At 36.3% G+C, this 16,055-nt stretch overlaps 1 protein-coding gene across 2 annotated transcripts in view; it reads left to right on the top strand.

Moving 5' to 3' along the window:
• The first annotated feature begins 2,410 nt into the window (after nucleotides 1–2,410).
• Nucleotides 2,411–16,055, top strand: part of CFH (complement factor H) — a 32,627-nt gene continuing 18,982 nt past the window's right edge. For both annotated transcript variants that reach the window (XM_025153086.3, XM_426613.8), the window contains exons 1-7: nucleotides 2,411–2,573; nucleotides 6,991–7,173; nucleotides 9,118–9,223; nucleotides 10,570–10,646; nucleotides 11,733–11,927; nucleotides 13,167–13,337; nucleotides 14,707–14,886. In XM_025153086.3, the coding sequence (XP_025008854.1) occupies nucleotides 2,513–2,573; nucleotides 6,991–7,173; nucleotides 9,118–9,223; nucleotides 10,570–10,646; nucleotides 11,733–11,927; nucleotides 13,167–13,337; nucleotides 14,707–14,886 (973 nt within the window). In that variant the 5' untranslated portion in view covers nucleotides 2,411–2,512. The remainder of the gene's footprint in view (nucleotides 2,574–6,990; nucleotides 7,174–9,117; nucleotides 9,224–10,569; nucleotides 10,647–11,732; nucleotides 11,928–13,166; nucleotides 13,338–14,706; nucleotides 14,887–16,055) is intronic.

Genomic DNA, 16,055 nt, shown 5'->3' with positions numbered 1-16,055 from the left:
AATTGATTTGAGCCACAGTCTCTATGTTGGAATGTGGGTGTCTCCCAGCACCCTTTCTCAACGTTTTTCCAGCTCTCTGAGCTTTCTACAGAGGTTAAGGAATTGGGAAATAGTAATGATACTGCTACATTTGAAAAGCAGTTACTACTGCAGCTGTGACTGGAAAGCATCTTAAGTTCTTATAATAGAATCATGGAATAGTTTTGGAAGAGACTTTTAATGACCATCTAGTTCCAATGCTCCTGCTGTGCATAGGGACATCTGTCCCTAGATTGGGTCGCTTGACTTTGAACACTTCCAGTTCAGGGCAAGAGTTCATCTTCCACTTATGAGTCATTTGGCAAGAGAAAGAGGGAGAGAAAGGAAAGAGATGTTTTAATATCTGTTAGATTTCTTGTTGGTGAGACAGCTGGAAGCTAGTTTTCACTAAGACTACTGCTTTGAATCAGTAACTGCAAGCACAGTCTAGGTAAAAACAAATCTACTCTTACCATATTTTGAGAAGAAAAAAAAAAATCACTGATTTGGAATTCAGGTTTGATTTGAGATCTGCCTTCTAAACATACTCAGTTTTAACCTGAGGCTAACCAAGCCAGTGATCTTAAGGCTGTCTTATGTGGTCTTTTGGGAGCATACAGAAGATGAACCTGTGTATTTTATGTGTGAGTCAGATGCCACCAGTACACAATATGAGGCCAGCTGTTTTGTATCCAGCTCCCAAGAACACTTTATTCTCTTACATTTTTTCCCAAATTCTCAAGTGTCAAATAATTGCCCTTATATCATCCACATTTCCAATGCAGTGCACTTCTAAAGCCAAGGCATTTTAAGGAAGATATTAGTAAGACTGTTGCTAATGTGAACTCATGAAGATTTCCTCTGTTAGCCCAGTTTGTCACATAGTTCCTCCTTTTCTGCAGTTTGTATTATTTTTCTTTTGGATGGTTCCTTATTCTTATTACATTTATTATATTCATTCATACCTTGTACATCATAAAATTTCACATGTGATACTGAAACAAATGCTTCAACATCACCAAGGATTACTTAGTTAACTATGTTTCCTTTCCTCTGGGTGGTTAGCTATCTTATGTGTGAACCAAAGGTTTAGTAAATCATTTTGTATTTTTCACAGAATCAAAGAATTGTAGAGGCTGGAAGGGACCTCCAGAGATCATCAAGTCCAGGCCCCCTACAGCAGGCTGCACAGGTAGGCGTCCAGGCAGGTCTTGAATATCTCTAGAGAAGGAGAACCCACAACCTCTTTAGGCAGCCTGTTCCAGTGCTCCATCACCCTTACTGTGAAGAAGTTCCTTTGCATATTGACGTGGCACTTTCTATGCTCCAGTTTATGGCAGTTTCCTCTAGTCCTGTTCCCACAGACAGTGGAAAAGAGGTTGGCCATGTCATCTTTGTGACCCTTCACTGGACTCTCTCCAGGAAATTCTTGTCTGTCTTGTACTAGATACTGTAACTGGATACAATATCTCCAGGTGAGGCCTGACCAGACCAGAGCAGAGTAGAGAGGGAGGATCACTTCCTTCGACCTGCTGGCCACGCTCCTTTTAATGCACTCCAGGATCCCATTGGCCTTCTTGGCCACCAGGGCACACTGCTGGCTCATCACCAACCTGTCATCCACCAGGACCTTCTCCACAGAGCTCCTCTCCAGCAGGTCATGTCCCAACCTGTACTGATACTCACAGTTATTCCTTCCCAGCTGCAAGACTTTACACTTGATTCTGCTCAACCTCATCTGGTTTATTGTTGCCCAATTCTCCAGTCTGTTCAGGTCTTGCTGAATGGCAGCGCAGCCTTCAGCTGCGTCATCCACTCCTCCCAGCTTTGTATCACTGGCGTACTTACTGAGGGTAGACACTATGTTCAAGATATTGAACAAGACCAGACCCAGCACTGACTCCCAGGGAACACTAGTCACAGGTCTCCAACCAGACTCTGCATCTCCAATCACAACCCTCTGAGCTCGGCCACTCAGCCAGTTTTTGTCTGCTTTCTATTTCCTTTCTATTTCAATTATTTTCAACAAAGATCTTAAATTGATATGTGTGTAGTGGAGAAGCTTATTTTTACCTGCATTTAATGCGAATTTGATTTTTTGACAAAGTATATAAAACACAGGCGATAAAAAACATATTTGTACAACTTTTGGGTAGTAAAAGAACGTTTATCTGAGCATGGAAGGGATTATTATTATTATTAATAAAAAAAGGTATGATGCAAGAATAAGCAGACTGCATGGAGGGACAATGTCAACCCACATTGTTAGACATTTATTTATTTAGCAAAGTTTGGAGAGAAAAAAAAAAGCAGCAAATGTGTGTTGCAAGAGGATTAGGGGAAGTGACTGCTGAAATCACTCAGTATAAATGGGGCAAGGTCAGTCCCTCGAGGCATTCAGTGAGTAAATTAGGAGCGCATATAACACAAAGTAATAAAAAAAAGTTGGCTACAGTACTAAATGCACTTACTTCTGAGTTCCTGAGTCACTAGTATGCCTTTCCTGGGCTATGCAGCTCTCCTGTTATGTTGGATGTATTGTACTGCAGAGAGAGGTAAGCTTGATTCTGAAAAAAAAAAAAAAAGACAACAAAGTATGTGGAAAGACAGTTATTAAAAAAAAATTAAAATAAATTGCTTGAATTGAAGCCTATTTTAATGAAGTTCTGACAACGATAATTGAGATTTCTTCTGGTAATATTTAGCACCTTCACTACTTAATATTTTGTCATGGGTATTACTTGATCTTTTTGTTGGATAACTACTGCTATTACTAAACTGTTGTACATCTTTTTAAATGTTTGTTACTCCTATAAGCTACAGTTAGACAAATTATTTGTTGTTTGCTCTGTTTGTTAATTATTCTAATATATAAAACTTGTAAAAAGTTGGTAGGTTAAAATAGATGATGTTCGATAAATATGTATTGCTGTCTGTCTGAAACAGTCTGTGCGATAATCTGAGAAAAAGAAGTTGTTACTAGATTGACTGAAAAGCTTACAAAATATCTGTTAAATGACAGGTTTGGTCTATGGTATTTTTCATCCATTGAATAAGATAAATGTATGCAGATACGCTTTGGGACTTGTTTAAAGAGGTAGCTTGTATTCTGGGTATCTTTCCAGAAGTCTGCGTTAATATTTTCTTCTTCACTGTTGAATTTATTTTCCTTGATATTGTATTTATATTGCTTAATATCCATTCAGTAATTTGTTTTACTTTGTCTATTGGTTTTCTTTTACAAAGACTGGGGAAAAGGCACCGTGTGGTTTTGAGCTAGTATGTCTTAGCTCAGTTCAGGTTGTTAATTTTGGGTGAAGATTATGAAGACTTTATTAATCAAAACAATATGATGCATTTTACTTTGAGAACTGAAAAAAAAAAAAAGTAATCAGGATGTTATTGAAATTTAGCATATTTTTAGTATAGACATACAGTATATAAATACTGCTCCAAAGCAAGTACAAGAGCCAATTTTGTTTGCAAATTAGTCTAGAAGGATTCTGGAATATGTAAAGGGAGTTTTCCTGAATTTGCACTTTCTTTTTACAATACTTTCTTTAGCTCAAAGAGTTTGCAAAGGAATGGCAGTGTAGTGATATTCAATTTGTCTGGGCACCTATTACAATGCGTCCTGCAGCTTTCTTATTTCAGTCTTCATACTGGAAGACTGTGTGGGCTGTTTGACAACTAGGTTGTTGCACAAGGGCTTGAGTACTTCTACCTGAATTTGCAGTTTGTGCTTGGCTTTCTGGAAGTTGCTACCAGCATAATAATGGCAGGAAAGTAATTTGAACTATTTCTAATCATGATCAAGTCACATGTGTTTAATAAATGATTAATTCCAGCTGTTCTGGTTTCCCACTGAAGTGTCTGAAGGAATGCATTTAAGCCGTACATGCTAATATCAAAGTAAATAAATCCCAATTTTGTTGAGTATACAGATCAAAGCACATGATATAATTAATATAATTTTGAAGTAGATCTTGCCAGCTGATTTCTTTTTGCTCAAACTACTAAGAAACCAAATTAAAAAAAAAAAAAGACTATTAATTAACTGCAGTCAGAAATACATACGCATACTACAGCACTTCACAGTAACACTTGCTGTCACATAGACTGATATCAGAGCAGTAGCAGTGAAGAACAATCAGAGAGTTGAAATGAAATCCAGGGAGAAACATAATGTAATGGGTAAGAGACTGTCAGGTGATCTTTTTTGTCTTGTTTTGTTTGTTTTTTAATGTAAACAAGGAGGTGAAAAGAGTCCCCACTCTGCACAACAGACAATGAAAGTGTAAATCAGAAATAAGAGGAGAATACAGCAGAGAAGATCTCTCTCTGCTGAATGGGAAGCCTACAGATAGCTGTTCAGCTATCACCCAAGATGCGCACTGTTGCAGAGTTCTGTCCTTCTAGAAGCCAGTTCAATCTGGACATCCAACATCGCCCTGTACTACCTTTAACTTCAGCCTGACTGACTTGCTGTCCTATGAAAACTTTTTCGCAATTTGGAGAAATCATAGCATCTTCAAATTCAGTGATGTCATTCTGTCATGGCATTCTATGTCATGATAAACTGTATGGATTTTGTTTGTGTGTGTGGATTTCTTTAAGAAAGTACTCAAATGCACAATGGAGGACATTATGGTACATTGAAAAGGTTCATTCCCAGACCAAATTCTTACACACCATTTATTGTAGGTAAGAAATTAAAAAAAAATGTGAATAGGTCAAATTATGAGCTACAAAATCTGAAAAAAAAGTTTGTTTTTTTTTAACAAACGCAGTTGAAAGCAATAAATTTAGATGACTGAATAAGAGACAGCTATGACACCCATGTGCAATTTCTGTATGAACTTTTTATAAATGGGATCTAAAAATGGTGTGTTGGTTTGAATGTGAGATGACTGTGCTGTAGATTTGTTGTCTGAATAGTCTTGTGGTTGCTAACAAGCAGATGCATGCATGGAAGACAAGGAAAGTTAGTTACATGTATAACTACTAAGCTGTTCTTGAAATCATAGAATTTGAACTGTGCTTTCTCTACTGAAAGCATTGGCATTAACAAGCTTAACAAGCTGTAATGAAGGATATGCAGAACTGGAAAAATCTCGTTTCACCTCTGCAGACAATCTTTCTTGGGTAAAATAACCACTTTAAACACATTTGCAAGATGGAGCAACTGGAGGAGTACTCTTCATCTAACTTATTCCTAGATTTTTTGAGGGGAAAAAAAAAAAGATATTTAAATGTGAATGTATCTTGCTAATCAAAGTGGAAGTCCCTACCACTTTTTTTGATAGTAGAGTACCCTCTAGTGGACAGAGCTATCTTCTCAATACGATTGGTTGGAAGGAACATTGTTTCTAGAGTAGCTGGAGTAGTTGGGAAAATGAACCCGTGGGAGGTCTGACACTTCCTTCATCACCTCAGCAGCGTCCTCAAAGCTCACTTACCTCTCCCACCTACTTATGCCAGTCAAAAGAAAGCTATTAGATCTCACAGTGAGCATTCTTTATACTTTCAAAATGCCATAGCTACAGAATTACACTTTTTTAAATTTATACACTTTGATACAGAAGAATTAGGATTTTTTCTCCTCACTTTGTACTAGAAATCACACTACTTAATCTCTGACTGTGATGGCCCTTCTATCCCCTTGCATGGAAAAAATTCCTAAATATTTTTCCGGTAGTCTCACTTTCAGGCAGCACTTGGACCGTCAGCACTGCTGCTTTCTCACACCTGTGGCCTTACAACTGAAGTAGTTTAGGTTTTGGTTCCAGCTCTGTACTTAACGATGAACCTCATTCACCAAGAAACTTCCTTTTCTAGCAGATATCTCCCATTTCTTTTCGAAGTTTTAATTTCTCAGAGATCACTTTTCATCAGTTCTCACTTGTGATGTGCAGAAGTAAGACTACATTGTAACTAGCTAGCTACACTGTCCAGAGTCTGTTACTGTAGGTAAAGCTTTGGTCTTTAAAGTAAGTATACTTCAGTTACCTAGGCAGAGAGATTGAAACCAGGTCACTGAAATTAGATTAATGATTACAGACACGCACACAAAAATATTTTTTAACATTCTAGAGACAAAATTGTTATGTTTCTTAACAGCTTCCTTTTTTTTTTTTTCTTTTTTTTTTTTAATTTTCCCCTTTGGTCTCACTTTTCTTATTCTTACATTGTTGAAAATGCTCTTCATAAAATTAATTAAGGTCCATTTTTAAAAAATCATATGGGCTATACATTTCACAGACATCACAGAAAGCCTCATAAGGAGCTTTTGGAGAAGGCTGCATGATATTGAGCTAATGAGAAACATCAGACATATCCTACTCCACATCCCAAACTGAATCAAAATTCTTTAAATCTTACAAAGATTAAAGTGAATACTCAGAATTAATTGCGCCGTCTAACAGGTAGCATGTCATAAGAACCTTAGGGACTGTTTTGGAAAGGGATAACTTTAGTTGAACAGAAAATTTAGGGGATGAAAAGGGAGGTCTGGCAGGTCTTGACCAAGTGAAACATGAGCTTACTATCAGTTAAGATGGTGATGGCTGCAGAATAAAGTAGCTGGAAAAGGGTGCTGACAGCGGAAGGACTGGCATGGAGGAGCTTCTGCTGATGCAGGGGTAACAGATATTTTTGGTTTGAAGTGGGGCTCTAATTTCTGGTTACAGTCTTTGTAACTGAAATTTATTTTGAATGATGGCTGCCCAGTGTGTGTGTTTGTGTTTTCCATTTGCTTGACTGTTCTTCCATCCTGTCCTACAAAATATCTGTTTGTACCCCTACAAAATGTGGATTCTTAGTAGTTTCCCATTTTATAATGAAGTAGAAAAGATACATGCATTTGATCACAAATGTACCCAGGATTTCTTGCTATATTTTCTATTGTAAAAATATCTTGGAGATGTAGCATGTGCCTCAATCGTCACCAATATTTGTATTTATAATTTCTAGCTTGCGAACAATCTCCTCCAAGGAGAGTTAAAGAAATACCTACTGAAACATGGGACAACCCTCCCTATCCACATGGTACTCTAGTAACATACAAATGTCGGCCTGGATATATCAAAATAGGACGAATTGTGGTCAAGTGTGCTGATGGAGTGTGGAAGCAACAAGGCAACACAGAATGCAGGAGTAAGTATTGAGAGGTTGCTTCTGAAATTGTACAAGTCTAATGTTGATGAAACTTAAAGACCAAGCAAAATAAAGCACTAACCTAGCTGCTGAATGCAAGTCAAATAAATTATTTTTTTCTCTTTAGTTTATTCAACTAGTTCTAGAGGATACAACTTCTTGGAAGTTGATTGGATTTTTTGGCATTAAAAAATTATAGAATTTATTTTTCCATGCCTTTTCTTTGAAACTATAAAGGAAAATTCAGATGAGGAAAAGAGCTGCTGCTTATTATTTCTGATGTACCATGTTAAGAGTTTAGAAGTGTCTCACACTCTCATACTCAATTCACTGATGAAGTAGAATTTCCTTATTGTTAGTCAGAAGATACATTCTTTCTGTAGTGAATGAGTACTAAACATAAGAAAATATTAGGCACTTGAGCTTTTTTCTCCTGAATCTTACATAGAAATTTTGTCTATCTCAATGCAACTACTTGGCTTAATAATACAAAATTAAGTTTCAGAGATGAATAGAAATTTTAAGTAAATATTAATAGAGTTGTTGGTAGTTTCTTTTATAGTTCTATATTGTGGGGTTTTTTTAGTTACTTTCTTACTTCTAAATATATTAGCATAAATACTTGGTGCACAGAGATCATTCCAATTATACTAAAATTAGTATATTTTTTTAGCTACATATTTTAGTGAATACTGCCACCCTGTGAACTGATGCTGAAACTGGTAAGATACAGATGGAAGGAAAAAGAGGATGATCTGGTACAGATTATGTGCTCATATTCACTTTTCATGAGAGACCACACTACACTGCAAAATTTATGATAGAGAGATCTATTTTCTTTGAATCACACTGAAAGAAATTTAGGGCCTACTCAAACGTCTCTTATTTGGATTAAAAAAAAAAAAAAAAAAAAGGAGAGAGAGAGAGAATGTTGATGTGTACCAAGAAATGAAAATGCGTCATTTGATTGGGATCAGGAAGGATTTCTTCTGATGATGCCTAGTAAAGTTTAGCCATGCAATCTATTTTGCAGTCGTTATTATAATATCTAAGGGAGATGAATGATAATTATAGGATCATAGAGTAGTCAGAAGTGGAAGGACCAATAAGAATCAGAATCCAACCTCTGGCTCCATGCGGGACCACACAAAATCTAAACCCTGTGTCTGAGAGCGGTGTCCAGAGCTGCTTGAACTCTGACAGCTTGGTGCTATGTTCACTGCCCTGGCCAGCACTTACTCTTATTAAACTTCACACGGTTGATGACTGCTCAACCTTTCAGTTGACAAAGATCTTTCTTCGAGGCCCCCCTTTCTCCAAAGGGGTCAACAGCTCCTCCCAGTTTAGTGTTATTTGTAAACTTACCCAGTATGCCTTCAAGTTCTGGATTCAAGTCATCTATGACAGAGACTACGTGCTCATTTTTGCAATTCTTTTTTGGGATCCAACTGAGGCCAGACCATAAGAGCAATCCTAGGGAAAACTTGAGCCACATTACTCCAGTGACTTCAGATAATCCCTCTCTTTTTCAGCACAATCCCCATCAGTCTGAGGACATTTAAGTGCCAGTCATGGATGGCTTCTGTAGTGGAAGATTTGAAACGGTCTGTGTCAGAAATTATATGGAAAACCGATGTTACATTCTGTCCTTAAAATGCGTCATAAAGTTTAAAATGAGATTAGTCTTTTTTAAAGGAGCAAAGGCTCCTAACTTGTTACTTAGATTAAAAGAAAAAAATAAAATCCTCATTCTACTATGTTCTTATTGAAAACAATGACTAAAAAGAAAAGAAGATTAATCAAGGTAATGCTGAGCATTTTCAATTGCATTGAAGAGCTGTTCAAAACACACTCTACAAACTAAAAGAAAAGTGTTACTTTTCATACTTTCATTCCTCTGTGTGTGGTAAGGTGCTTGCTTTTTTACTATTTCTTTCTCACCAGGTAAGCCCTGTGGACATCCTGGAGATATTGAGTTTGGTTCCTTTCAGCTCACTGCTGGAAACGAGTTTGTCTTTGGTGCCAGAGTTGAATACAGATGTAATGATGGGTAATATTATTTAACTCAATATATAGGAGTTGTTTCAATGTTAAGAGAAGTATTGGCTATAAATTTATTGTCTGTAAAGCAGCTGCCAGCTTGCTCATATTTAAGAATACCAGATCATTGTTTAACTGAAAATACTGTAATTACAATACTAAACATAACTCTTTCCTATGTCTGGTCAGAAGTTTAGTGGTATAGGAATGTGACTGTACTTCACACAAATGAAGATGTCATCCCAAGTCTCAGATAAGGCTGTAGCTCACTTGAAATTATGGTTGCCTGAGTAGAAAGCCAAACAAATCCTCTGCCTCGAAGCTGGCTCATGACTCGACAAGCTAGCCAGTTCAGATGGAAATGCAGCTTCATACGCTGCCATTAGTACTCTCAGTAGGCAGTCATTATGCAGTTATGTCGTAGAAGTCGTTAGGCTGTACAATGGATTTGCCTATTCTAAACTACAACACATCGAGCCTGCTTAAATAATTTCTGTGAGTTATGAAAGGAAGGAATTATTGAAGGAAGATGTTTCTGGTAGATTGAATAATATCTCTTCACCGACTGCTTGGAAGAAATTCTCTTATCTCTCTCTGTTCATCTTCTCCAATGAAAGCTGCAAGGCAAATGTATAGTGTTGTGTTTAGGTAAGCACGTTTATAATTGGATTCTTTCCTCATGAAATGCTAATCAGCTAATGGTTAGCTGATTAACCATACATTATGGTTAACTACATTAACCATAGTACAGCATTTTAACGATGCTTTTGTGGACTTTGTGTTGCTGGAAGATGTGCGTATATGAGTTAGGAAATCAATATTCTCCTTAATCTCTTAAGTGCAGACAGTTCTTCATTGTCATTTTAGACTAGCTGTAGTCTTCTGAATACATTCCAGACTAAGCAGAAGCAGTGTCATTGTGTCTACGATGCCCTCGAGCCTAAGATAATACTAATTCAGTGAAGCATGGGATGTGTATGGCTTGCGTTATGTCTTATTTTTTTGCTGTTCCATGGTTTTCAGTCACACTGGAACACAGACAAGAGATTTACTCTCCTTGCTCATGATTGTGTAAATCACCCGTATGTTACTTGTTATGTAGACAAAGCTTTATGTCTCTGTAGTGAAGATAATGTTTTACCGATTAGAAAGCTGCTTTATGAATTTTACTTTTTTGTATTTTTACCTTACACAAATAGAAGAAACAAAATAGGAAAGATGGGCATAAAAACTGTGTTTTTTTTTTTTTATCATGTTTTGTTTAATCTATACTAGAATATCTGAAACCTACTTCCCTCATTTCCAAAGCAGCAGCACTTCTAAGACTGTAATTTGTTGTTTACTTCTTTTTGTAAGATACCGAATGCTTAGCCAAAAAAATTACCGTGAGTGTCTCGCAGAGGGATGGAGTAATGACATCCCTCACTGTGAAGGTAAATAGAATTTGATATTTCATTCCTTATCAAACTGACTTCTTATCTGTCTGGTACTGTCTAGAACTTGTCTGTGATCTCACTACCCTCTGTGGCACTTCTATTATCTATTGTGATTATTATGATTGCTTATGTTGTAAATGACTACTCAAGAATATTCATTGATTAAACTAGTATTAATTTTTGTAGATGTACATATGTCTAAACTCAAGTTATGCAGCAGTGAAACTCATACAATATCCACTCAGCATTTTTAATCCAATAATTATTTGAACTTTTACCAAAAATCACTCACAAAATTAAGTCTTGTTACTCCCACATGGCTTAAAGCTCTACCTCATGTAGTCTCTATAGAGTAGGTATCTGTAAAACATGTTTATAAAAGTCAGCTGGGATGAGACATTGTACGTGTATATTTATACATGTATTCGTAGCTTATTTTCTCCATCCTTATCAACGTTTTGTCCATTAAGATTTTGTTAGAAGTTCAATATTAGTAAGAAATAGAATAAAAGAGCCACTCCTCAGACCTGAATAGACTGGATGGCTTATATACTACTCAGTTACTGAGTTTGGAAGCCTTTACATCGGTTTCAAACTTGTATGATTATGGAAGTAATCATCTTTCCTCCCGAGAGATAACTTCTAACTTTTTTAAAGTAATTTGTAGTATTTGATATGTGAGTTTTGATGTTTCCTAACAGTTGGTCTTGGGTATTCCACATTCAATTTACTGGTTTTTGAGTGTCCTTAAATTTAGGCATATAGCTAGCTATCTGCTTCAGATTTCAGACAATTCAGACCAATGGTTCCAATGCTTTTTGTCACATGTCACCAAGATACTGCAATTACCAAGTCCTCATAAACTGTTTCCTTCATGACTGAGGAGTTTTTATTCAGTTGAAAGCCAGCAAATGGTATTGAAATACATAACAAGTCTGTACGCTTGTTTAAAATGTTTAAGGTGAATGTTTAAAGTGATTTATCTATATTTTAACTTGTTGTGTGTGTCAATTTATTTCTGTGAGCGGACATCAAAATGATTCTTTTTCCCTTTCCCTTTATTTGCTTTGTTTTGTTTTCCAGTTGCAAAGTGTTTACCCGTAAAAGCACCAGAAAATGGAAGAATAGTTTTAAGCGGTGCATTTGAGCTAAACCGAGAGTATTCCTTTGGCGAGGTCATGGAGTTTGAATGTAATGAACATTACAGGCTTGTTGGATCTAAAGCAATACATTGCTCTTCTAACGGAAAATGGGATAGTGATGTACCTCAGTGCCAAGGTAAAACACTTTAATCTGTAAGAAACTTTATTCCCATAGACTCCTAGGAACTGGTTACAAAGCATTAATTTTATTCCACAGCAATTAAGCATAGGTTGTCTGTAACCATTCTTCACTTTATATTTGCAGAAATAGGATAAGAAAGAAAAATCAGAGAGTACTGTATGCTAATACAGTCATAGCGGATCACCTGTTTGTTCCACACCTCTGAAAACTGTGGCTTTCCAGACTGCACTCAATTTCTTTGAAATTAACTTCAGTATAAAATCTATATAATGATAGATTATTAGTATATAATAATCTATAAAAGATTCGGTCACTTCAGCGTTCATTTAAGCAAATTAATTATCTTCTTGGCCTATCGCTGGACAAGCTCCAGAATGTCTATGACTTTCTTCTACTGGGAGGTTAGACCTGGACAGACTACTCTATATACAGTCTCTCCAGTGCTTAGTAGAGCGCTAGGATAAAGTGAACTTAATCACACGCGCTAGCACTATTTGTAGAATATAGTGATTTTTGTTAAACAAAGACAATTTCACTGAGATTTATTTCATCCTCATTATAAAGTAAATCCAGCAAAAAAGCCTAAGATAACCCTCTGGTGTTCTTCTCTATGGCCTAGGAAACAAGATCTTAAATATCATCTGGCTTTATGAATTCAGATTTTAGAAAGTGCAAAATCTTGTTGATTCTCTGTGTTTGGCAAGGAACTGAGAATGTTGAGTTTTTCTATAGATGGTTAGGTATCCTAGTGTCAGTTGTCCCGGTATTTTAATGCTGTTAATTTTCTGTTAATGCCAACATTTTATTGATTATCTGCTGAATATGAGAGAGCTTTAGATTTGCTGGAAATTACAAGGAAATGAAATTATCAAAAAAATGAAAAAATCCTAAATTTCAGCTAGCCTAGTTGCTTAGTTTAGAACATCCCTTACCTTGTATACAATTCTAAAAGCCATTAAAAAATGAATCATAGCCCTGAAAGCTGTCTTATGAATCAGTTTGCTACTGCTGCTGTGCTACAGCATACTTGGCATTCACAATCGTGTCACTGAAGAGTTCCCAGTTAAGTTCCACACAGATTCCGAATGCAAGTGTTTTATTGATATAATTTCTATGAACTCAAAAGGGGAAAAAAAAATCCCACTAATTTTTATTCCAGTAGGGATTTAATCTCAGCAAATTAAAACATATAAAATTATATGAGTTTATGGATTTTCTTTTTTTCAACTTCAGATATTATTTGTAATGTGCCATCAATTCCGAATGGAGTTGTAAGATCCTCACAGAAGACTTACAGGGAGTCTGAACAACTGCATTATGTCTGCAACAAAGGATACACATATGGTGAACGAGCAGATGCACAATGTACTGAATCTGGATGGTCTCCAACACCTTATTGCACTGGTCAGCCTTTTTCTTGAGTTGTTTTGAATGTTATTTCTGAGATTAGTGCTGCCAAATGTTAGTTTGTTCATAAGAATAATAATTTCATCTGCATCTGACTAATACACCGTGAAGATTTGGCAGGACTAAGGGTTAAAACAGTCAAAGAACCTGATATTAGTTTTTCGTGAAGAGGCATGGCAAAAACAGTTAATTCAGCCTTTCGTGACTCAAGCATAGGTGGATGGGACTATGAAAGTAGAATTTCTTGTGTATACTGCATAAATAGATTGACGCCGAAATACTGGAGCATTAGCAGTTGCAGAAAGTTACTGCGTTCCTTTTTATTCTGGAAATCCTGATTAGTGGAGAAAACATAGCAAATATACCCTTGAGTTACAAAGAATTCCTAATTTGAACAAATATAAAGGATAATGCTGAATCTCTTTGCCTCCTACAAAATACAGTGAAAATATTTTAGCAAAGGGGAAAAATCAAACACTAAAAAGAATATTTAAGCAAGTAGGATGGGGGAAAATGTTAATATTGGAAAAAAATAAAACTAAAGGAAGAATCTGAAATTTTTAACAGCATGGGAAAATTAGAAATCAGCTTCTCAGAGTAGTGATAATGGTTACTGAAGTCCTCCATACTTCACATCAAGACATTTCCAGTGAAAACCAAGTTTACTGGGTTTAACATTAACGTAACTAGTGAAAGTCAGATTAGTTTTATTTGGCTACAGCACTTATAGAATTCAATTAGAATTCCAAATTCCACAAATAGGAACTTGCACACTATGTTCTGGCTGAATTAATTTGATATAAAATCTGGGAAAATCTTCAGTGCCTTGAATCATGTTCAAGAAATTGACAAAGGATGTTTTAAACTGAAAAAGTACATTGGCAGCAGAGCAGTGTTATAGGATGTTATGTACCACCCATCTTCCTGGGACCTCTTCCAGAAAGAACTATTTAGAAGTAAAAAGTAGTCAGCCCTATTGCTCGCTCAGTCCTTGAAATTTCTGCTTCAAGATTTGAAATTATACTAATTAATATCCATTTCCTCTGTTTTAGCAGCTTGCTGCTTTTCAGGAGTGCCAAAAATAACAGCAACAAAAAACAACAACAACAACAAAAACCCACCATTCTTCTGGACACTGACATCGTGGGCTATATTCAAATATAAGATCTCTCAAAGATTGTTCAGTGCTAGAGTAGTCTATTCTTATGGAGCTGTACATTTCTAAGAGTAGGAGAGAAGTGTAACTTTGCCCTAAGAAATCTGCATTTGACCATTAATGTGTGTGGTTTTAGTCAATGTACTGTGTAGATAAGAACTATATAAAGGCATTCTTCAAATTGGCACCTATTTTTCTCTTTCTGTGTAGAAGTTGTATGCTTTCCTCCAACATTTCGGAATGGAAACTTTAGACCTCAAAAAGACAGGTACACAGAAGGAGCTACAATCACAATAGACTGTGATTTGGGATATCGTTATAGCACACTGACTGCCAAAAATGTAGCTAAATGCACCAGCAGCGGCTGGGTGCCTGCTCCAGGTTGTGTTGGTAAGTAGCTCTCGTGAACAAAGATGCAACATGCAAATTTGTTATTTTGGAAATATCTCAATGAAAAAAGAACTCAAGAGAAAAATCTTAAGAAACATAGGAAATAAAAATGTTTATTTATTGTGTTTCTTAGTGTTAAGACACTTAATGTGATGATATAGAAGAAGCACTAAAAATGTTGGTATAATCTAAATTCACACTGTGTTTATGAACATGAGTATTGTCTGTCATTGTATCTGTGAAACCGTGTTAATATGCAATAGCGGGCTCCCAGTCAGGATGATTTGTGGTACACCTGCAGAGTAGCAGGTCAGCCAAGCTTACAAGATACAGTGAGTATTAAAGTATCTAAACCAAAGCACAGGTGGTGGTTGCAAGGTGTGTTTAACTGTGGTTACCATAGCCTTAGTTATTTACTTGCAGTTGTGGATTGGTATGTAAAGAACTTCATTATAATCTGTCAGATAGCAAAACAAAATATTCTCGATTGATTACGTGTGGCTACCAGAGAGAGAGCATGAGCCTGATCATATGACTCAAATCCTGTGATTTCTGTGATATATCTTCCTTCTCTGATCGTGAGGTCCTCTGGGATATGTAGTTCTTCTTCTCTTTTGAAAAGCAGGTATCTAGAAGGTTGTCAGTCCACGGAACTGGAGTATTAACCCTTTAATTAGCCATGCTGTACATGATGTTATGATGTGGAATACCAATAGCAAAATTACAAAATCATGACAACGAGGTTGTTTGTTTTGCTTCAATTTCTCATAATGACAATTATATTTTTGCCCAGTATATGCAGTATAAAAACAAAACTCAGCAATTAACTTCATAATTTGTCTATCTTTGATCTTTTGTCACTAAAAATAGTATTTTTTAAAAAAAGAAGTGTGGAAAACAGAAGGAGGTGAGAGAAACTGATGAAGTCAGTCTTGTATATGAACCTTTGGATAAGATAATATGATCTATTCAAGAAAAGTACATTGTTCCTATAGGGATTAATCATTTCTCTATTTCTGTGTTCTGGAACTGAGTTATTTTTCTCAGACCACCTCACTCATCATTAGGTGGTCTGTTCAGAGCACGATCCCTCGTCCTCCAGCATTTGTGCTTTAGGTCAGGGCATTTCAAGAAGAAGAAACTATCTGCCGTGGCCAGATGGGACACCC

Source organism: Gallus gallus, chromosome 8 (genome assembly GCF_016699485.2).
Source record: "Gallus gallus isolate bGalGal1 chromosome 8, bGalGal1.mat.broiler.GRCg7b, whole genome shotgun sequence".
NCBI lineage: Eukaryota > Metazoa > Chordata > Aves > Galliformes > Phasianidae > Gallus > Gallus gallus.
Note: the sequence above shows the minus strand (reverse complement) of the source record. Positions and strands in the feature narration are given on the sequence as shown.